The 24,152-nt window shown below is 41.2% G+C and overlaps 1 protein-coding gene across 6 annotated transcripts in view; it reads right to left on the bottom strand.

Moving 5' to 3' along the window:
• The window catches only part of srgap1a (SLIT-ROBO Rho GTPase activating protein 1a), an 82,081-nt gene that overhangs the window by 11,851 nt on the left and 46,078 nt on the right, over positions 1-24,152 (bottom strand). For 4 of the 6 annotated variants that reach the window (XM_061676771.1, XM_061676773.1, XM_061676774.1 and 1 more), the window contains 13 exons: positions 21,221-21,322; positions 18,434-18,631; positions 17,918-18,002; positions 16,746-16,773; positions 16,305-16,410; positions 13,074-13,134; positions 11,808-11,885; positions 11,570-11,704; positions 10,143-10,248; positions 9,778-10,002; positions 8,819-8,898; positions 3,866-4,046; positions 2,467-2,604 (listed from right to left, as the gene is read on the bottom strand). In XM_061676771.1, the coding sequence (XP_061532755.1) occupies positions 2,467-2,604; positions 3,866-4,046; positions 8,819-8,898; positions 9,778-10,002; positions 10,143-10,248; positions 11,570-11,704; positions 11,808-11,885; positions 13,074-13,134; positions 16,305-16,410; positions 16,746-16,773; positions 17,918-18,002; positions 18,434-18,631; positions 21,221-21,322 (1,523 nt within the window). The other 2 variants (XM_061676772.1, XM_061676776.1) reach the window with 2 other exon arrangements.

Here is a 24,152-nt window from a genome sequence, read left to right as displayed (position 1 = left end):
CCTAATTTCACTCTTCAATACACCTGAGAATGCATGTTTTTGGAATGTGGGAGGAAGCCGTAGTACCCGGACAAAGCCCACGCCAGCACAAGCCAAACATGTACATTCCACACAGCTGCACACAGGAAGGCTGAAGCAGAGATTCAAACCAAGAATCTTAGAAATGTGAGGCAGAGAATTACAAGCTTTTTAAGCAAATCCATCCATGCAATGGTGGGTAATAGAGGCAAAAGCATTACCTGTCACTGTCAAAATACTTCAGAGGACCATGAAACCAATACAAGCTTTGGTGTGACCAATATAAAGCCATCAGTGAAAAATTGATGTTGGGAAAGCAAACAACTGCAGTAACTAATAATAGCCTGCAGGCGGAGTACTCTGCATTTATATGAAAAAAAGAAGTCATCTGGACTGAGACATTTCCACTATACTGTAATCTGAATGCTGTCACCACAACACCAGCTCAATTTACATTACTAATAATGTAAATTATGTGTTTCGTCAATACAAAAAGCAAAATATTTGAGTGTTGCCACAGTCCAGTGAAAAGTAGGCTACAGATGCACAAATGTTATGCTTCAGATTGAAAAATGAATAAATAAAAAGGCTTTTTTGAAAGGGGGGGTCATATGCATGGAATGTTAGTGTTTTTCATGTTGGATGGGGGTTCACCAACAAGTGCTTCCTCAGGTAGGTGTGTTTGTTAAAAAGATATAAAACTCAATAATTCAACACGTGAGTCTTTGCTGAGCATTGAGGGAGCAAGGCGAACAACCAGACGGTGAAGATCACCTGGAAGATACTGAGAATTGTTGTTGTCGGGAGGAAGAGGACGAAGTATTAAGGATGATGTGAAAACAAAAAAAACGGTGTAAATATGTCAAAGCAGAGTCATCAACAAATGTGAAGTATTCAGGAGTGCGGGTGTGCATTTAAAAAAAAAAAAAAAAAAAAAAAAAGAATTAAAAAAAATAAAGCACTGGGGGTTGCGATTTTCTGTTTGTGTGAAAGAGAGAGACATGCAGACAGAGATGGAGAAAGAAAAAAGAGAGAGAGAGCGAGAGAGAGACAGACAGACAGACAAAGAGGGAGTGTCAGTGACACATTTCAAGGTCACTAAATGCAGCAATGAAGAAGTCGCAGAGTGGGGGAGAAAAAATTCACACACGTGGCAAACACCTGCTGACAAAATCGCTTGGTATGTCTGTTACAAATTTCAAATGGAAGATTTTGTGATACAAAAAAATGAGACCAAGGTAAATGATTTCAAAACCTTTTCACCATTAATGATCAATAACATGTCTGACTCAATTGGGGGGGAAAAAAATTAATCTTTAAAAGAGGGGAAGTCAAAATCCTTCCATCCATTTTCTGAGCCACGACTCACTAGGGTCGCGGGTGTGCTGGAGCCCATTCCAACTATCATCGGGCAGGAGGCGGGGTACACTCTGAACCGGTTGCCAGCCAATCGCAGGTAAAAATACACAACTGAGAAAATGTGGTTGCACAACTGTCTACACTCACATAAAATATGCGAAGCCTGTGGTGAAGACAGTGAAGAGGTGGACTAATGAAGCCAAGATGGAACTACAAGACTGCACAGATTGGAGTGTCTTTGAAACTTCAACTGGAAGCTTGGATGAATATGTGGACACTGTTACATCCTACGCCAGCTTCTGTGAAGACGCGTGTGTACCAACAAAGACATTTCGCACATTCAATAACAATTAACCACGGTTCACTGCCAAACTTCGCCAACTCGGCGAAGCTAAAGAGGACACCTATCGGAGCGGGGACAGATCCTTGCATAATTAGCCCAGAAACCAGTTGACAAAAGAAATCAACATTGCAAAGAGAAATTATGCAGAAAATATGGTAACCCAGTTAGTTGGCTGCTAACGACTCTGCGTCAGTTTGGCAAGGATTACAATCGCCAACCAGCTACAAGCGATTATTCGTGCAAGCAGAAGAAAAATAAAGGACTGGCTGATGTGTTGAATACCTCCTACTGCAGATTTGAAAAGGACACTTTCACACCCCACACCCACCCAGCTGCACCGCCGACGACCACCATCACAAAGGAGGACAAAATTCAGAATCGGAATCATCTTATATTGTTGGGCAACTGTAAAAACAGCACCATTTATGGAATAGACACTGACATATTTTTAGTCCTAAAGGTATTTTTTTTATTTTTGTCTTTTGATTTTTTGTTGTTTAACACTTATATTTCGTATGCTTTAGGTATGCATTATTAATGTCCGCTCAAGCACAACTGCGAGAGGGGTGGTAAATGATAAAGCCCCAGGTTTACGTGTGACAATATGAATCTTTTACCAATCGTCACAGCAAGAACGCATATTCTCTATTGCACAAACTAACACACAAATTTCTCCACAACAGAACAAAAGATCTCTTGAAGATACAGGGTTCAGTATTCCTGCCACGCATTCATACACCACCGACCTGGTGATAAAGGCCTCAGAGATCCTGGTGTCAGTGGATGAAGTGATGTCTTTTCCCGAGCATTTATCCTCTCCGGCATGACCGCTGCTGGCCTCGCTGTCAGCCTTCTGGCTCAGCGTGTCCGAGAAGTTGTCATCTCTAGGAACGACACAGCAACATGAAGACACAGAAACAGTCAGCATCCGTGTTAGCCTCTCAAAGGCTGGTATTCACGAGTCACATTTCTGTGCCTTTTAGTATCAGTATGCTTGATAACGCACTGCATACAAACACACACAAGACAGTTGAATGGGTTTCAGAAAGCTATGTTTCTAGAGTACAGTTTGGTGGATTTCCATGCAATGCCTCAGCCTATCCACAGTACAGTAAATGGCAATAGAGTAAGCCCTTATTGAAAACATATACTGCAAAAACTGAAGGAAGTCATTGCACTCTGAGAGCAGAAGCATTAGAGGACATTTCCTGTCTGAAGTGGTCTCAGCGATGCGTGTTTTATTACTGGCTCCTTTATGGGACATGGAAGGTTCACAACCGGGTCTGCACTTGCACTTCTCAGCCTTCTGGCTTTGAGAATAGAGCAGGATGTGAGGGCATCCCGAGACAACCAGCGGTAAATCTGCCTGCTCTTTCATTAAGCAAGAGGATGTCAACAGTGCCCCTCTGCAGGTGATTTAGGAATGGACGGAACATGGCCTGGACGTGAGCAAAGGAAGAATTTTGTGAGCCAGCTATCAAGGATTTGGGGAGAATATGCTGCAAACCTAACAAGACAGTTAATCAATTCACTAGGCACCAGCAGTCACCATAGCAGAGGTTATGCTTGTTAGGACACAGAGCGAGAGATAGAGGAGCTTGTTTGGGACTCCGAGCATGGGTGGACTGGTATCACGTTACTGAGGACACACTGGGCATAACATTATGACTCCTCGCACAATCTAACGAGATTAAATACAAGAGCTCTATTAAACGTCCCGCCTTAACAATAATGTTCAGTTTTAGCACAGACAGAAATGTGTTAGTATTGCGCACTGTACAACTTCACTGCATCAGACGAGGTGGTCTCGTATATAATAATCTCTCTCTTTATATATATTATATACAAAAAATAATCTCATTTACCTTCATGTGAGTCTCCCCCCTAACCCCAGAATGCCTATGGTACAGTCCTAGCCATTAAATACTAATGTCTTACATTATACTCCAAGAACCAAAAACAGCAGGAGAGACCAAAATATGGTGCGCCACAGTCTTTTCACTCTTATCAAAGTTATACATTTCTACAAAAAAACTGTAACGTTTTACAGTTTTTGTTTTTGTTTTTAGATTTACGACAATTCAGTTACAGTGATACAATCCAGCACAGACTATTGTATTGCCATTTGCCATCCACGACACTCACATGTCCTGGACCACAATATACTGGTGTGGCACCAGGCCATCAATGCCGTTGTGCCGCCCCTCCCACCAGTCTTCTGACGCCCGCTGGTAGAGAAGCAGCGAGGCACCCTTCTTGAAGGACAACTCTCTGGAAGAGCGCCCGACGTAATCAAACTTGGCAATGGCTTCAATAGGCTCACCTTCTGTCAACAGAAAAGATTAGACAGGTCAGGTACCGTGTGTCAAGTGTGACAAAGACATTCGCAAGATGAAACATTCATCATATGAAGAAAAATCTGTATTCCGTCTGATGTTAAGAATGCGCTTCAAAACAGGTTTCTGATGCAGATGTTCGCACACGTGGATACTCAAGTGTGACAGCTGGTGCACGTGCAGTTAAAGTGCGCTGACTGTGTGAGTCAGTTGGTTATTTTAGCCTGACAACACAGCACAAGGCCTGGGGAACTAACACACTGTATTTATAGAAGCTGGTGAGAAGAGATCTAAATTACTCAGGGGGAGTCAGTAAGTATGTGGATCATTAGATTGAGCTGATAACTGCACAAGTGGACCCCTGTATCACTGACAGGGGAAATAAACATGGGCAATACATTTTTGTGGTACTTTAGTGCACCTCAGATAACTTATTTTCATGACTATGCTCTTCTACTTGAATGCAATACCTTTTTTTTGTTTTACCTTTGCAACATGTTTAATCATTATCATTACATTACTATTAATAATGATTCTTGGGTGTGCATGCTGGTGTGCAGTGCACATTGCTGGATGATGGCCTGTTCGATACGACCGCGGAGCTGGATGATGCCATATTAGACAGAGTTGTCGAAGATGCGGACTATTCTCCTGGTGATGAGGATGATGATGACAACACTGAAGAAGAATGGTCAGTTATGTGTTACATAACATATAAACAATGCAGATATGAATTTTAACTGACCCCATAACATCTTTGGGGGAAAAAAAATAAAATAAAGTGTTTTGTTTTTTTCCTACTGAAAATCATTACTTACTATCAAATATGTTTTGTTTGCTGCTGTTTTGCTTAAAACAGTTTAAGGATAAACATATACACAAAATTGCACCTGTAAGACCATATATATATATATATATATATATATATAAAAACACAGTGAACAGAACTCTACAAATACGACTGTGTTGGTCACTTGCTCACTTGTACAGTTGGTGGTCCTGAAAGTCTCCGCCATTAAGTGTTCGTTCGTGTTCACATCTCTAAGCCAGCGTGCACTAGAGTAACACAGCAATATGGATCTAAAAATAGCATCTTAGTTCCTCCCTGCCCTCCTCCCACTTACTTCAAGTCAGACGTGTGGTCCCTGGACAGATGCAGCCTTACCAAAACACACATCCTCTATATAAACTGCTAGGTGAAGAGTGAATGGCTGGGAAATATATATTTTGGATCATTATCCTGCTGAAATGTCCACCCTCGTTTCATTTTCATCATCCTCGTAGATGGCAGCAGATGTTTGTCAAGAATACCACCTTTGGAAGTATATTTAGTGAAAAAAATGGTGACGTGTTCAATACTTCTTTCAGCCGCTGTGTGTGTGTGTGTGTATATATATATATATATATATATATATATATATATATATATATATATATGTTGTGTGTGTGTATCATTTCATTTCTCAATGTGTTCTTTTCTTTTCAATCTAATTGATTGTTTATTGTACTCCCCAAGCCTTTTAATAGCAGCCGCTTGCCTCACTGGGTCGTCAGGAAAGACGCAATAGATGTGACGTGACTTCAATGAATTGTGACAAGCAGGAATTTACTGTCTGAATTAATTGGGCTTAGCTCCGGCGGAAATGCTGTTAATAAAGCGGACCCTTGCCGGCACATGGGATTTTTCCTCCTCCTGCTTCAGTTTCAGTTTCAGTGGAACTTCTAAAGTCAAACACATTCTGTTCCATGACACTGGCTTCAAAGTTGTTTTAATACATTTTTAGTCGGTAATATTTTAATGTTCCTCACATACGAGCATAAAGAAAAGTAGACCGCTGTATTAAAAAAACTGATAAAACATAAACATAACATTTTATGTCATTTTATTTTACAAAAGAAAAAACTGAGTTTGTTTCTCAGTTTATTCTAAACTGATTTTGCTAATTTTTTTTTAGTTACGGTTGAATTTCTTTGAACGAGCTCAAAGGAGAAACAAAATCTTTTGTTTCAAGAAAATGTCCTACTGTAAGCCTTTTTCTTTTTTTTTTTTTTTTTTTACAAAGTAAAAGATTTTAATTCTTAAATTAAGTAAAAAAAATAATCATGAAAATATGACTTATTTTAAGCAAACAATTCCGATATAACAAAATGTCTGACTTGTAATAAGCAAACTTAATTCATAAGTGAGCTGTAAATTCTTAAATTGAGTAAAACATTCTTAAATCATGAAATATACCACTTATTTGAAGCAAACATTTCTTTAAATTCTTCCTTGTAATAAGCAAATATTTCCAATTTCAAGGCTTGTTACTATCTCAAAGGTGCTAGATTTATAAACTTGTTTTAGGAATTCTAGCCAAGAAAGTTTTGCCTATTCCATTGGCAGATGTGTATTGCTCAAAATAAGAAAATGTGGCTACATTTTAGGAAACTTTGCTTATTTCTTTACAGACTTTTTTTTTTGCAGTGTAAACTTACTCATAACCAGAAATGGAATCTCAATAAGTTAATAAGCAAATCAACTTCTCTTCCACAAAAACTGCCTGGCGAGAAGAAATATATTGGCAGAAAAAGAAAATGTATATTTTGCCTTGAACTCAGACATTTAATTAAGTTTTTGCAGTGTACGGTAGAATCACTAAATAATTTGAACGTTGCACGCTGTCCATGACCAGTCTGTTAAAGAACTGCTAAAGTCTAGACTTGCTATGCCTCTCTGGAACATAGAATACTGCCCTTCAACATGCACAATCCGATAAAACATTTGCCCGAGGGGGCATCTGACAACGAGGACATCATCGTGTCCTGCTACAATGTGATCTATAATCAATGTGCCAGTTTGTTCAACTTCGACCTTGTGGCAAAATCACCAGCTACTACGGCGTCCATGCACCGATGGTGGGGAAGATGTAGCACTAATAATGTCACTGCATGTAAGCACAATGTTCTATCATTCCTTATTGTCCTTCTCTCTCTATTCCATTCTAGTAAGACATGATAAATGTTTTAGCGACATATTACTTCACTTCTGGTATGACTGGTCCAGTGTGACCCCAGCATGTCGAGATCATCTATTTTAGCTAATGAGCTCCAAGACACTCCAGCAGGACTGCCTGACACCACAAGGGGATTCCAAGACAGCTACTATATACAAAATGACTACAGGATAGTATTCCCTCTGTGTCAGAATGATCTACTTGGGTAGCTCGACCGTTTTTTGTTTTGAGTTCAATTATATGAGATCACACAGGTTTCATATTACAGGATTAAAGAAACATGACAACAGACTCTAAGAGGGATGTCCTCCATGAGAGATTATCTATTCATCACACTCCCTTAATTTAAAAAGTCCACTGCTGAGATTTGTGTGTCATTGTGCATTTGTGGGAATCCTCCAAGACAAATTCTGGCAATTACTTTGACCACCACCATCATCCAGTGGAAGACAATTCAAAATTAGAGGGAATAAAAACTGCAGTCATGATAAGAGATCAACCAAACATATATTTCCAAGGTAAACCCTCTACAGTCAATTGTATTTGGTCCCTGGGGTTTGAGTTGATCAACATTGTGGACTACTTTTAACATTTAAAGGCAAACCAAAATACATACCTAAAATATCTCATTTGAAGTTTAGAAATTTCACTATAAGGACATCTGAGAAATAGGGAAAGTCTTTTTATATCTGTGTTCAATGAACTGATTTTCTTGATCCTACTTTTGTAGATTGTCTTCTCTTTAACTATACAAATAATGTATCCATTATAGCATATAGCGAAGGTTAAACGAGCAGATATCAATACATATATATATTTTTTTTCCAACCTGCTGTGTGCCTTCACCTGGCACCTCTCAGGGGAAGGACACCTCACGCTTTGAAAACTGCTCACTAATCAAACGATGATGAAAGATGGCATGCAAATAAACAACTGGAAAGAGGTTATAACGGGCCGTCTGTCCAACTTCTCACTTGTTAGCACGTTTCACCATATTTATGCATTTTTCTTTTACTTTTGACTGAATGACAACGACAAGACCTGGTCTTCACACCTCAACCAATGCGGTCACTTTTTAATTTGAACCAGACATAATATCACGGATGCAGATTATGTTCAACAGAGCTCAGGAACATGTCTGTTCACACATCTTGACTGTATCTCAATGACAGAAACTGTCTAAGTTGCTACCAGATCCTTCATATTTTGTGGTTATAAGAAGATAAAAAAACGGATACAAATAAAATGCTTATACATTTTGACACTCGTGACATACTATACACACACATTATGTTCATTCTTACAAATTATGACACACTGAAAAAGCTAAATTGCAATTGCTAAACCTGACCCTAAATCTTCAAACAAATAGTTTGTCTTTGTCTGCAAAGGGTCTCAGTTGGTGTTGACCAAAATTGAGAAAAAAAGGGATGCTGAGGTGTCCCCAAGGAAGAGGCTGAAACATTAGAATACTAATAGTCGTCCATCCCTTTAAACCCAAACCCAGTGGCCCTTCAAGGTTACGCATTTAACAGGCTGAAAGGCAGGATTAGCTGCAGTGAGCTGGGGTTGACCCTCACAAAACCATTGAGGAAGAATTGTGTGACATGACTGTGCGCTTTGGTACAACAGTTACGTTATGAATATGGTGTTTTACTTCGTGGAATGGCTAAAAAAAAAAAAAATAATAATAATAATAATAATAATAAAAATAATAATGATGGGTGAGTACTAATATTAAATGCAATATCTATGCCTTCACTCACCATCTTCACTGGTGTGTGTCTCTGTGCCTCCCTCATTGTCAACCTCCTCCAATACTCCATGCTCACTATAGGGACTCTCACTGCGGGGAAATGCAGACAAAGAGGCAGTCATTGATTTATCATACAGAGGGGGCTATCGCTTCTTTGGACAGGTGGAAAGACAGAAGGCTTGCACTCATAAAGTGAAAAGAGTGGTTATTATACTGGAGGTATTCGATGTGTATTAGTTCATCCATCTGTAGTTTGGCCTCCTTGTCCCAAATGGGAGAGCTGAGCACATCTCTGTAGAACAGATTACCCCCTGACCGTCTCCTCCCATGGTAACATGTCACCAACCACCTCTTGTTTTACAGCCAGGAGTGCTTCATGTGTGGTCGTGCTGAGATGGGTGATTAGCTCTAGCCAGGGATAAAACCGTGCCAGCTTGTGGCGAAGCACGGGACACAACCAAACAAAAGGAAAAGAGAGGATGATAAAGAAAGACTCTCGGTTCAGCGAGTCCTTTTCTCGTCTGCATAGAATGCCCCTCAAATGTTAATTCAGTTCACCTAATCACATCCTCCCGAGCAAATGATCATTTTGAATGATGGTGATTGTTTCAAGCTATTCACCAGGGAAGGGTTAATTGAGTAAAATGTTCTTTAACTGTCTTAAAGATATATTACATCCACAGTTGCAGTCTGGCTCTTCCAATAGGCCCTGGATACCTGCATGTTGAGTGGTTGCCATACGAAGATGGTTTAGCTGCATGCCCATGTTTAACTCATCGCAAAAACAAAAATTAAAACCAATGTAGTCTATGAACTCATTTTGAAAATGTGTGATCTCGTTGTGATCCCTCTTTTGTGCATGGGAAGCTTCAACTTGACTGAGACACTGGCAACACAGCAGCAGTACAGCAAGAAAAGTGCTTTTTGTTGGAAAACCCATTAATAATGGCTATAGTCATAATACTTTACCAATAATCTCCTCCTGCCATGCACTTCTCATAGACAGGCCCATCCAGTTCTTTGGCATCAGGAAAGATTGTCTCATTGTGAATGATAATGGTCTTGATGATCTCGTTGACGTGGGCCTGGCAGGAGACTTGGTCCTGGCTCTCCGGTGTGGGCATGAGTGTAGGCCCAAAGCAAATGGCCAGGTTGTACGGATCCATCATGTTCTCGTCACTGTACTGAGATAGGCTGTGGGGAAAAAAAGCAGAGAAACATAAATGCGTGACCTTTCAGACAAACCGCAAATAGCAGTTGTGGACAGAAATAAAATGGAATACAAGTTCAACGTGGGGGGACTTCCTGATTATTGTACCCCCATAAAGACTTACTGGTTGAGGAACGCAAAGAGGTACCGCATCACAACAAGGACTGATCTGGGAATGGTCAGGAGGATCTTGCGGATGTACAGCGCTCTGTCATACAGATTTTCTATTCCTACAGTAGTAAACATGACAAAGGATGTTAAATATATGAGAGGGAAAAAAAAGTTCCTTTACAGCAGCATCTTCCTGGTAAAAGTCATTAAGACCTCATAGATATCGATGTCATTGTCCATGGTGGCAATTTGTTTTATTTGGTTGCATTGTTGCTCTCCTGGCTGTTACAAATAGCGTCATTACCCTCCAGCCACTCTGTGCCATCTGGACACCTAGGATACATATGACAGATTAAAACTTTTGTGAAAAAACTAAGGTTTTGCATGGGTCTTTGGTCAAGCAAACATCTAGAGAGAGAGTACACTCTGATGGGAGTTTGCACATCACCTACAGCCTGTGCAGCAGACTGAAGCAAAACCTCCACGATGCACATTGCACAATTACATACAGGAGCAGCTGCAGTGCTGCTAAAAATCAATCAACTGAGAGCACTTGAATTGAAAAGTTAGCCCGAGGCTCATCTCAGCAGCTCAACGTTGAAGGTCCCCCCAATTATGGTGCATTGAAGGGCGCGCAGCCCAAACTGCAATCACAGTCAAGTTGAGCTGGGAATGTAAACAGGAATCTCCATCACTCATCCTGCACAAGTGTGCTTAAGGTCACCCAGGAACACATACAACATACACAATGTCGCACAAGGCATTTAAGCGTGCACACGTGACACTGACCCTGATTCTTTGCTAAGTCGCCTGTGTAATAGCCTGAAATCTTAAAATATATATATATATATATTTTTAAAGACCACACAAGTTGAGCGAGTCAGAAGGGAATGAAAATGTTACTCATTTTATGGGGATTCGACGCCAGTTTCTAGCCAAGCAAGAAACAGGGCTCATTTTGATATTTGTATATCTATCAACCTCAAAATAATGACTGAACTGAATAATACAACAAAACATTTCGAAAATGGGGCAGCATGGCGGGCGAATGATGAGCACATCTGCCTCACAGTTCTGAGGACGCATGTTCAAATCCGGCCTCGCCTGTGTGGAGTTTGCCTGTTCTCCCCGTGCCTATGTGGGTTTTCTCCAGGTACTCCGGTTTCCTCCCACATCCCAAAAACATGCAAGGTAGTTTAATTGGAGACTCTAAAATTGCCCGTAGGTGTGAATGTGAGTGCGAATGGTTTTTGTTTATATGTGCCCTGCGATTGGCTGGCAACCAGTTCAGGGTGTACCCCGCCTCTCACCCAAAGATAGCTGGGATAGGCTCCAGCACGCCCGTGACCCTAATGAGGATAAGTGGTATGGAAGATGAATGAATGAATGAACGTTTGAAAATGTCAAACAAATGTCAGTAATACAATAAGAAATACTTACGGATGCAGGACAGCAGTTCACTGAATCTCTCTTTGGGGAAAAGAGGGTTCTCCAAGCCACGGAAATAGAGTTTAAGCACGCCTGCCACCGAGTTGATGTCATGATTACTCTCGTCGTCTATCAGAGGGTCATTTCCTTTAACATGGACACATTCATAGAGTTAGTTGGAATATACATTTAAGTGTAACTGTATCATGGTGAGATCATTATGGATCCAAATGTTTTGATAAGTAAATACCTCTTTCAAATGAATTTTTAATGTCATTGACTTCCAGCTGGGATCCAGATACTCGAAATATTCCCTGATGCTGGAGGCCTGCTCAGAGAGACACAGAAAGACAGTCAGAAAATAAGAACAGAAGGCAAAGTATCCTCACAAGTAGAACAGACAGACTCTGTGCTTGGTTCGAGAAAGTCGCATTTTGTTCTTTATATCGCTCCACATCCCTAATTAAGGATTATTAAAGTTAGCTAATACAAAAGTGTCTCCAAACTAGGATTAGGATTTAACAAGGGAAAAAGGTCAAGATTCAAAATGAGCTATTAATAAGCCTGCTGTTTGTCTCTTTCTAGATTTATCTTTTGTAAGGCAACAATTTGCTGCTTCAAAATGCAGCAGATAAGAGAACAAAGCCTCATCTTTAAAATTTCACATAGGGCTGGGGTAAAAAAACGGCTAACTCGACCACTTAAAATTGATCAACGCAAAAATTCGCGAGATCAGAAAATGACCGATAAAGCAAGAGAACATTTGGAACAAACAGTGCTTAAAATGGAACGATCCATGTCATTTGTGTTGGTACTTATTAGTGGGAAGTTCCCACTGAGAGCACTAAAAGTACATACTGTATATGTGAAACGCCAATATGAACCAAAACAAAGGTTTTCAACAAACATAACCTCTGAAAGTTCAATTGTTAAGATTTGTTAAGTTAAAATATGTAAAATTATTTTGAGACTGTTGTGTTAAGATGGCAAACACAAAAGGGGAAATTCTGACTAGATGTTTCTTAAGTTAAGCACTTTATTTGAACACGTATAATTTTCTATTTTTATTTACTTGCTCTTATTGTGAAATGCAGCCCTACATTTATTTAGTAAATGAGAGAACATTACGCAGTTGTGCTCAAATGTTTGATTACCAGGGAAGAATTTGTAATATGTGTAAAACATTTTATTATGCTCTAATTTCATTATATCAGTGGCATTTAAAAAAAAAAAAAAAAAAGGTTTTCGGCAAAATATATTGCTCTAAAAAATGTGCGATTGTGGCAGGCCTAAACACAATATATTGAGAGAGTGGATAACTAAAATATTGTACAACAAAAAGTATACAAGAGAATAACAAATAATGACCGCGAAACAAGAACCGTGATACCCCGGAGGATTACTGTATCTGTATTCCGTGATGATAAATTGCTGGGACTCAATGTTTCAGGCCCGGGACTCGGGTGGTTCTTGCATTACTTTCTATCCTATAGTAGGGACAGTAAAAACAACTCACCATACAAATTTATGTAGCGAATGCAGCTCTCAACCACACGTGGAATAGCTTGCCCAGAATCCTTGAAAAGATTGAAAAGATTAGCTAATACATTCTTAAATTAAGAAAGCAACTGCTCATGAACTTCAGACACTTATTTAAATAACTGGATCAAAATCAAAATCCACTATGTGTTTTGGCATTTGCACAGTATGGCTATATGATCGATATATTTTTTTTGAAAACTACACTCCTAACACTTGATGGAAACTATTGTATTTAGAAGAAGTTTTAGTCTTAACACGATTGCCAAATTTATTCTGGACCAATCAAATATCAAAACACGTTTATTCTCATGTGTCTAATAATCAGCTGAGTTCTAACATCAACGAATCAAAAGTGTTGTCACTGTCCAACAAAAACCGTGTCAAATTTCTTTGAGTGTTTAGTTTTTAATCTAATTTGGATGTGTTTATATATATATATATATATATATATATATATATATATATATATATATATATATTTTTTTTTTTTTGTGGAACAGCGACAGCATACAAACATGCACAACTTTTTTTTTTAATATGGGTGGGTTAAGAGAGCAAGTGAGGAGGGTTATTGTAGTGTTGACTCAGACAGAGTTGACTTCAGCTACGATTTCCGATTATTATCAGTTGCTTGGTTTATGAAGTATTTTAGTCCAATAACTTACTATTACAGGGAGGTATGCATCACATAGCTGTGGTTCAATGTTAACTTTTTGTCTCCGACAGTACTGTATTCTCACGACCATAAGGCGCACTTAAAAGTCTTACATTTTCTCCAAAATGGACGGGGCGCCTTATAATGCGGCGCGCCTTATATGTGCACCGAGTTCCCAAATCTGTAAATATTGTTGTGTGACTTGTGACCGCTTGACTGACTGGGAGCATTTCCTGCCGACACGCTGCTTATATAGAGGAAAGGCGGACGTGACCGAGGACAGTATGCGGACGTTAAAGGGGGAAGGGTGCGCGTGAAAGAGGACGCTAAAGGCACACCCCAAGTAGGTATATAGTGCCGGTATGCGTATTGTGCAAAACAACATCGGTTTGGTTTGGCTAACGAAACCCGAAAATGGCACCTACGAAAAGACACGCTTACGAAGCACAGTTTAAACTGCAAGCTATCAGTTACGCGGAGGAACATGGGAATCGAGCAGCCGCGAGAGAATTCAAGATCAACGAATCCATGGAAGCAGGAAAAGGCTGGCATCATTGCTGAACAGCCCCCCGGCAACGAGACTGACTCCGACAATGACGAGAGGGAACCCGGCATGTTTGATGGAGAACTTGCCCACCTGTTCATTTCGGATACAGAAGATGAGGACTTCGATGGATTTGTGGATGAGGATTGATCAAAAAATAATGTGAGTACATTGTTAAATATTACAATAAAGTACAACCAAACTCAGTTTTGCTCCCGCTGCCTTTTTAAAAACATACGCTAGCATGCATGCTAGCGTATGTTTTAAGCTAGTGTATGTTTACCATGCCTGCGGCCAATAATACGGTGCGCCTTATGTATGTGTTAAATACAGAAATAGACCCCGTAACTGAGACTGCGCCTTTTAATACGGTGCGCCTTATGGTCGCGAAAATACGGTAATCACATCAAATGCCTGCCTGAAGTGATTATCATTTAGACTGGGCCTCACACAGCAGAAGCAAAGTAGTTCCATAAAGATACATTTTCTCAATGGCCTCAGAAGTGTGCTGCACTCTTGTTCTGGTTCTGTGCCAGCCACTGCTAAAGATCAGTACTGCACAGGAAAGCAGCACGTGTTTTTAATGATACAGTGGATCTGTTTACAGTTCCCAGGGGTCTGTACACAGTCCAAAAGGGTCCATGCCAATACTGGCTATCAATTGTTGAAGCGAAGCCTCTGACAGCTGAAGAAAATGTTTGGTGCAGCAGAATTATGTAATAATATCTTTTTGCAAGGATTAGAGGTGATTGATTATTATGACATTCATTTACCTAAATGGGTAAAGTTCACACAAACACAGGTACTTTTCAAAAGATATCAGTCTATGCATTTGAGCTTTTTGTTCACCTTCAAGTAACATTTTAGGATCGTGTTTTTTGGGGAAAACTCCCAACATCACAAAAGCAAAGGGAGAACAAGCAAACTCCACACAGAAAGGCCAAACCTGACAGATTTGAACCCAGATTAAATTATGATCCTGAAACCTTGATTCATTACAAGTGTATTAATGAGGAGTAACTGCATGTTACTATTTGCCTGCACACATTTTTCTTGTTTCACCATCATTGTAAATAGCCTTACAGTTAGGGGTTATAGTCCCACTTTTTGATATATACTTAGCAGCCTTGGAAGATGTTTTCATCAGGACAGGCAACCTAATTTTGAAGAATTTGGAGTGCATTTAAATAAAAGTACACAAAGTGTACAACGCAAGACATTAGCATTAAGGTGTTTGTGCTATTTGCCACACAGCATTCTGTAATGCAGAACTGTACTTGGTTTTTTTTGGTGTTTCTTTGTTTTGCAGAAACTTCAACTGTAACTAAGTCATATCTGTCCGAGTCAGATGATACATAAAAACCGAAACGTGAAGGCATTAGAAAAAGCAGGCAAGCAGTAGAGGCTCCCCAAGATGCTTCAACATGTCTACCTGATGACGAGCATGTGAGTTCCGTCGTCCACGGCTTACAGGCAGGCATCGCGAAAGAGAGAGAAACAAGCAAGACCCATATTAGGACCACAGCAGCTGTCCACCTAAGCTTTTACCACGAGTGCGCCCTCAATCCACTTTGTGCTGGCATTAAACCAAAAAGAACTGGACAGAAAATGACGGCACGAGTCACCAGTTGTGGCAGTGAAAAGAGTGGAGGAGAAACCTTATCAGTTTGGCATCCACACAGACTGTCACTAATCCTGATCTTTTTACTGGACTCTGCTCTCTGGAGATGCCAGAGAGGCTCAGTGATGCGGGGCTCAACATTGAGTAAAGGGAAACTGACTGAGACAAACATCTAGCCATCCCAGTGACATTTCTCTCTTTCAAAAGCCCTTCCGATGTATCAGTAGCACCACTACAGTTTAGGCGCAGACAAGTGTTTTGCAGGTTAAAGCTAAACTGCAGCTTAAATGGCTTGGGGGATCCCATGAAAATGGCCAGAAAGCTGGAGCAAGAGAGAAAATGAGGAGGAGGAGCAATGTTGAGTGGACAGTGTGGTTATCAGTACCTTGATATATGACTCCATATTTCCATTAAATAACCTAACATTAAAAACAGAGCGGGGTCTAGCCCGCCTGGTGCCAGTGTGGGTTTTGAACAGCCCATTGGGATGTCTAGAATACAAAAAATGCATTAGGAGACAGCAATGCAATCTTCTTCAGCAATGTTACTGTCCTGTAACCATTATGTCCATGAATTATGTTGAATCAGTCAAGTTATGAAGATGCTGCTAAAACCCATTAAGAAGCATTTTTACAGCCCTGTCTTCTCTATCAAACCCACCAAAGGGATCATATTGGCTTAGGTATAATCATCAATTAATCATTAAAAATTGCCGATTGAGTCTCCTCTTTAACATGTAAGCATGCTGCCAAATTTTTGCTGATGCAACTGAATGAGGTTGTGAATATGTGCTGGTCCTGAAGAAAAGTGGGCTTTTTTGTTTTACCTTGTGGTCATGTAGTCAGCTCTGTGGCCTGAAGAGAGAAAATAGAAACAATGCTTGGTGAGTAGACCTGTCAGATTCTGACGAGAAGTGTCTTGCTGATACACATTGAGAAGCATATGAGACCTTTCATTCACCTTGACCGTTGGGTTCTCTACGCAAATCCAACGACACACATTTTTACTCACAAACCGCAGCACAGAGCTGAACAGAAACATGGGCCTCATTTCGTCACGTCAATGCCGGAACAAGAATATACTGCCAGGTGGACAGTGGGGCATGAATCTTTAGTAACAAACAGAGTTAATTTGGACAGAATAATAAAGATGAAACAAAATAGCTTCCATTTTTCTTTTCTGTTTCATGAACAGGATCTGACCTGTCTTGAGTGAGTTGAGTAAGTTGAACGATGCCTGGCTTCATCAATATGATTACATAGCATAATTACCTACAACCATGGACAGTTTCATTGAGACCACTTGGTCTTAAATTTAGCTAAGTCAGTGACAGGCAGACACACTGCAGATTTACTTGCACATTGGCTGAGGATTCCATCAGTGGCGAAAAAGTGCCATGAAACAACAGCCACCCCTCTAATACCATCAATCCATTTTCTGTACCGTTTATGCTCATCCTCAAGGTTGCAGCAAGGTGAGCTGCAGCCTAGCCCAGCTGACTTTGGGCTATACCAAGAACTAGGCGCCAGCCAATCGCAGGGCACACATACAGTAGACAAACAACCATTCACACTCAGCGACAATTTAAAATCTTCAATTAACCATGTTTTAACAATTTAAAATCTTCAATTAACCATGTTTTTAGAATGCGGGAGGAAGGCTTGAGTCCAGATTTTAACCCACAACCACAACACAGTGAGGCTCATATGCTAACCACCCGTCCACCATTCCGCTCCCTATAATACATTGCAGTCGAAGTTGGAGAAAATCAGTGACTAAGGTGGATAATTTCACAGAATCCTTCAAATCTGAGATATTCCAAATTACTGTCAAGGAACACCTTCAAAATATTTATGTATGATGATTATTTGAATAGCGACAATGATAAAGATGTCAACTTTTGAATAGATTACATCAATCATTTAGACTGAGGAATAGAAAGGTAAGAACACAATTGTATGAAAATAAGACATTTCACTGAGAAGAATGTGCCTGTACCTTCACCAAGTGTCCTCTTCAGCAAATCATGTTTGGCCTGCAGTTTGGAGATGAGATTGCTGCCCTCCAGAAACTCACGGAATTTCTGTAGAGAATTTAGTGTAATTGCAAAGCTGCCTGCCACATCGCCCACTATGATATCGTTATTAAGAGAGCCAGGGGCAAAGGACACAGAGACATTTTTAACTTTCTTCAGAGCTTGTACATTTTCAGACTGGAACAAGTAAGTAGAAGGCTTACATCATGGGATTAGTCTGTGATACCTCCACCTTTGCCAGAAGAGGAGGAAGGACGGGCGAGCCATTCCAACATGTTTCGTCTACATCAGCTTGATTTAGCATCGATTTTTTTTCTTCTATTTCAAAACATTTCTACCATGTATTAAATTCACCATACAGAAATACAGCATTTACTGTGAAATACCAAAATATATAGATGGCCAATCAACCAAAGGTGCTCTATAATAGCGAGTCGTTCAAGAGTTTCCCTCTTTCTTAGTTCCACCTTTAGACTCACCATGAAGTAGAATTGCTCAGTCTCCTGCTGGTTGGCTCTCCTCTTCGCAATGCTCGGTTTGCTGAGGTATGTCTCTGACACAGTGGACCTGACCGACTCGGTTGATCTGCTGTGGTGGAAGCACTCCGAGACGTCATAATCCTCAATGGTCACCATGTCCTGAATGGTGGTGAGAGTGGCCTCTGATGTTTTTTTCACCTGGAGACAGATGAGATGACGAAAATGATGACAGGATTCGTAGCACTTTGTGTCATCACAGCCCCTAAACCCCTCTCATGCGAGCCCATGACACTTGAAGAATAAGTCAAAGAAAAAGCAATGTTGTGACATGCACTCAAAGGGGCAAAAGGGCGGTGGCAGATTGTAGACTCAGGTGCAGGCTTTTCAGCAGCATTTCCATTACTGCTTGGGCCTTGTCAAAGGAACTCATAAATGTTGTTGTGCATATCTTTGCCCTCATTGCACAGTATTGGAGACAAACATTTCAAATGTAAAGGAAAATGACAATATACCTGCCCAACTTTTACATTAATATAATAAACAACAGCAGTATGTCAGTAAATTATGAACAGTAAACACCTAGCAAAAGTTCTCAGATCTCAGTTCGCAGCTTTCAAAAGACATTGTAGTAAATATGCAATCTGGTCATCAACCAACCATAAGTAGAGCGCTTATTGCTTTTATCTGGGGAAATAAACAACCTGACAAGGAAAATGTACTGCATGATAACTGTAGCTTGTGTATAAAGTATGGTGTGAGACGAGCACATAGAGTGAAATAATTTCTGTTTTCCTTTGTCAAGACTCAAGAGATTCACAAAATCATATGTATTACTTAACCTAAAAGGAAGATTAATCACGCTGAATGATTGAACAGTATCCTTGAGAAACACTCACATGAATGAGAGGCATGTATCAGACTTTAAACCTCCCTCAGTGGGAATGAAAGCCAGCATCTTCTTGTATAACATAAATCCACAACTAACACAAAGTAAAATCAGCAATGTTTTTCATCATTTCACAGCAGTCAAAGAGCAAAGGAAACAGCTGCACTTGTGTCAAGCACTGCCCTGAAGCATTTCCCGACCGGAAGAAGACGGCTCACTACGTTTGACAGTTCATGTTTGGAGGTCGTCAAAATGCTTTTAACGTTCATTTTTTCAAAGATGTCTCTTGCACACGGTGCCAGGGTAGCGAGGCCATCTGGTAATAATAACACAAGACAGCAGTGTCCTTCTATTTGGACCCATTAGGACATCCATTTAAACCATAGACAAGGACAAGGCTTGTCATCATAGCCTCTCCCTCGAACTAATGCAGTAAATAGGTATGTTGAATGTCTAATGATTAGATTAATGCTTTTTTTTCCGGTTGACAATCTGGTATGTTATTTTTTTTGGAGAGATGACGTCATACATGATCATTCATCAAAAGTCCTCTGCACAAAATATTTCACTATAGAAAGAACCATATACCCTCACCTCAGTTAGTCTTTGTGGAGTATTCAGAAAAGTGCACATACAGACCCTTTCCAAAAAAATGTAATATCATGGAAAAGTTTCTTTATTTCCGTAATTCCATTCAAAAAGTTAAACTTCCATAGAGTATAGATTCAGGACCCACAATTAAAACACTTTCAAGTACCATAATTTCTCGTGTATAATGCACACACGTGTATAATGCACACACGTATAATACGCACCCCCAAAGCTGAGCTCAAAATTCTGTAAAACCCTTCTACCTATGTATAATGCATTTTTACAATGCCTGATTTTACTTCTACCCATATGATCAAAACACGAAGTATTATCTGTATTTTGTTAGTTTTTTCAAATAATTATTCTGAAGTTAAGCACTTTTTTTGAACACGTAATACTTTTTTTCTTATTTGCCTGCTCTTATTTTGAAATTCACAGCCCTACTTTTATTTAGTAAAAGAGAAAACACACAGTTGTGCTCGTATGTTTGATTACCCAGGCAGAATTTGTTAAATGGGTACAATTCTTTCAAGAAAACAGGAACACTTCAGAAAACCAATGTCAGTAAATACAGTTCGGCGCTACATCCGTAAGTGCAACTTGAAACTACTATGCAAAGCAAAAGCCATTTATCAACAACACCCAGAAACGCCGACGGCTTCTCTGGGCCCGAGCTCATCGAAGATGGACTGATGCAAAGTGGAAAAGTGTTCTGTGGTCTGACGAGTCCACATTTCAAATAGTTTTTGGAACTTCTGGACATCGTGTCCTCCGGGCCAAAGAGGAAAAGAACCATCCGGACTGTTATGGACGCAAAGTTCAAAAGCCAGGATCTGTGATGGTATGGGGCTGTGTTAGTGCCAATGGCATGGGTAACTTACACATCTGTGAAGGCACCATTAATGCTGAAAGGTACATACAGGTTTTGGAGAAACATATGCTGCCATCCAAGCAAAGTCTTTTTCATGGACACCCCTGCTTATTTCAGCAAGACAATGCCTAACCACATTCTGCACATGTTACAACAGTGTGGCTTTGTAGTAAAAGAGTGCGTGAACTATGGGAATAAATAAACTTTTCCATGATATTGTAATTTTTTGGAAAGGGTCTGTGTGTGGACAGGGGAAAGAAACTGAGAAAAAGGCAGAGGCAAGACAGGAAACAGGTCAGATGTGTGAGAGCAGTCTGGTGGATGTGACTGCAATCTTTGAAACCACAGGAGTCTTCTTTGAAGGTATTTTACATGTAATGTTACAAAAGGAATTCCCAATGTACAGTATAATCGATGCTTAAAATTGGTCCTGTTTTACCTCTTCATTTTCAATCTTCAGAGTAGACAGGCGAGACTGCAGCTGCTGGAACCTCAGTATTAGCTCTCCATTCACTGGCGGCTGCACTGAGATCTGACAAACCTAAAAGAAAAATAAATACTTTTTAAAAAAATAATAGATTTAATAAAGTCACTGATGACATTCACCTGACTTTGGTACAGGCAGCATGGGTTCCGTTCCACTCAGTGATGGTGTGAATGGGAATAGTTGTCCGTGTCTATATGTGCCTTGTGACTGACCAGCGGCCAGTTCAGGGTGTCGTCTGTCTTTCGCGTGTAGTTAGCTGGGACAGGCTCCAGCACCCCATGACCCTGACCAGGATAAGCGGTGTTGCGAATGGATGGATAAGACATTTAACAAATAAGCCTATTAAAATTTTTTCCCCCATTGCTAATCACAGTTGCCTCTGGTAGTGCAATTAAAAGCAAACATTTATCAATTCAGCTATTAAACTGGTGAATATATCCAAGAAGTAGTACGTTTTCAATTAAAACGCGATGGTTCGCAGTGGTCGGTTCGGTAATGTGCTCTCCAGTATTGTCCTTGTTTTTGTCTTTTTCGTTCATCTTTGGAGACATCACGCGTTTTACACTAGGGAAGACTTGCTAAACATTAGTTAGTCGACACCGAACCGTCTTTCACCAACTTTTACAAATCAAGTTTTTTCTCAGTTACTTCCCAACGGCTGCGCTCTATGGCACATGGAGGAGGCGAAGACGGCGCCACAGAGGGAAGAGTGCAGGAGTGCAAGTAAAGCTCTGACGCAGAGGATTTCGAATGCCACTTCCGTCGAGTCACCTCGCAAATCTACGCTCTCTACCCGACAAAACGGACAACAATCATCCCCTCACAGAGACCAGTAAAGACTAGATTTTCTGCTGCCCTCTGGTTCATGGAGACTTGGCTCTGTGAACGCATCCTCGACAGCGGCGTACTGCTGCCCAGCTTCCGACTTCACCGAACGGACTGCAACACGCTATCAGGGGTCAACAAACGTTGGCGGAATGTGCTTCTACATCAACGAAAAATGGTGTGCTGATGTCACGGACCTCAGCACACACTGCAGCCTGGACTTGGAGTCGCTGTTTTTGAACTAAGTTATTCTACTCGCCGTGCGAGTCTGCTTCATTCAGTTTACTTGCCGTGTTTACATCCGCCCCAGGCAAAGTAAACAAACTTCAAATAAAGCACTCAGATTCACCACTCATTATTCTTGGGGACTTAACTCCCTAAATACAAGCAGCACATTGACTGTTCCATGAGGGAAAACTACATTCTAGACCACTGCTATTCCACGCTGAAGGACTCATACCGTGCTATTCCCTTTGCACCTTTGGGCTCGTCTGGTCACTGTAATTCACTTAATAGCAACATACAGACACAAACTTAAATGTGTGTAGCCTGTGGTAAAAACTGTGAAGAAGGGGACCAATGAACCAAACATGGAATTTCAAGATTGTTTAGACTGCACAGATTGGGCTGTGGGGCCTGCTGTGGGGTTTTCTCCAGGTTGGGGGTGTCGCTACAGCTGGTAATGCCTATGACGCCACAGGGTGGAGTTTCCTCTGCATTTTTTGGCCATTTCTGGTAGCCGTTTTTACTTTCCTGTCCGTAACAAGGAACAAAGCAACAACAATGGCGACCGTGGAACAGTGTCTGCTAGAATAAATGGACCTAGATGACCAGATGATATGTTTAATTATGCTGCAAAATCGATGAAGGTGGCGACATAGGTGGTATGTGGAACCAAGAGGAACAGTGAGTACGTCATCACAGCATGTGACTAAAACGGACCAATCACGAGAGCTGATCTCCGCGACATTCCACGTGCAGCAACAATTTTTGCTGTGTGTGCGGCAAGTGACGCAGAGGGGCCGCGCGGGCCAATGCGTCGGTCACGTGATGCAATGCGGGCGTTGTCGGATGCGCGGGAGTAGAAAGAGGCCTTTAACCTGGGTCTTGGGTTGGGGCGGTTTGGCTGTTAGGCAGCAGAGCCTGGCAACCCTGCTCCCACTCAGGGGGGCACTGATACACATGGTAGGGCCAATGACTGCCAGTCAGGGACCTGGCAGTCATAGTAACAGGGAGGAGGTGGATTTTCACTAGCCTCATGGCGATGCTCCTGAGGCCGGGCACCCTGGGCTGGATGGCTGCTTGGTGTTGGCGCTCCCCTCTCATGCCCCGTGACTGCTCCCTAGGTTCCTACCAGTTATCGTTCCCTTGTCGGGTGCCCCTATCCGCCCTCCTTTCCCTCAAACAAGGGACACTGTCTCGCCCTCGGGCTGGGCGGGAACTGGCTGCCTTGTGGGCCGCGTGGAGTGGTGGTTGTTGGCTGGGGGGGATGGCATTGGGTCTTTGCGGCCTCCTCCAGGTGGCCGGTTGTCGGGGTCCCTCGGTGTGTGTCCCGTCTACCGGGCTGGTCTCGAGTGGACTCCTGGACCCGACCCAGCCTCTCTGTTTGCTTGGGTGGGATCCTCAGCCTCCGCGGGGCAGGGACAGCAATTACAGGACACTTGTCTGTCATTGTGCATGCGAAACGGTGTCAATTCACTTGCATGTGTCCGCAGGCACACACCCCTGGGACTTTTTCGATGGGTGTGTGTACTCACTTATTGCGACAAATAACCCATGAATATGCGAATTGCTTGGGTATCCCCTCACTCACACTCTGGTCCTATAGACGTTTAGAATTTACACTACCCTTATCCTGCATGCTTACTCTCCTGTCCTTGTCCTGTCTTATCTTGTCCTGTCCTTCCCTCACAGGGTGTAGCACTACTGCCCCATACAACACTTATATCTAATGCATCCATTGTTCTAGATATATAATGATTTACTTTCCTCATCTAGTTTACAGTTAGTGTTTTTTCTTCTGCTGTCTTCTTTTCTCACTCCCCTCTAGAAACCTTCT

The sequence above is a fragment of the Phycodurus eques genome, chromosome 5, assembly GCF_024500275.1.
Source record: "Phycodurus eques isolate BA_2022a chromosome 5, UOR_Pequ_1.1, whole genome shotgun sequence".
NCBI classification, from domain to species: Eukaryota; Metazoa; Chordata; class Actinopteri; order Syngnathiformes; family Syngnathidae; genus Phycodurus; species Phycodurus eques.
This window is presented reverse-complemented; position numbering and strand designations above follow the sequence as displayed.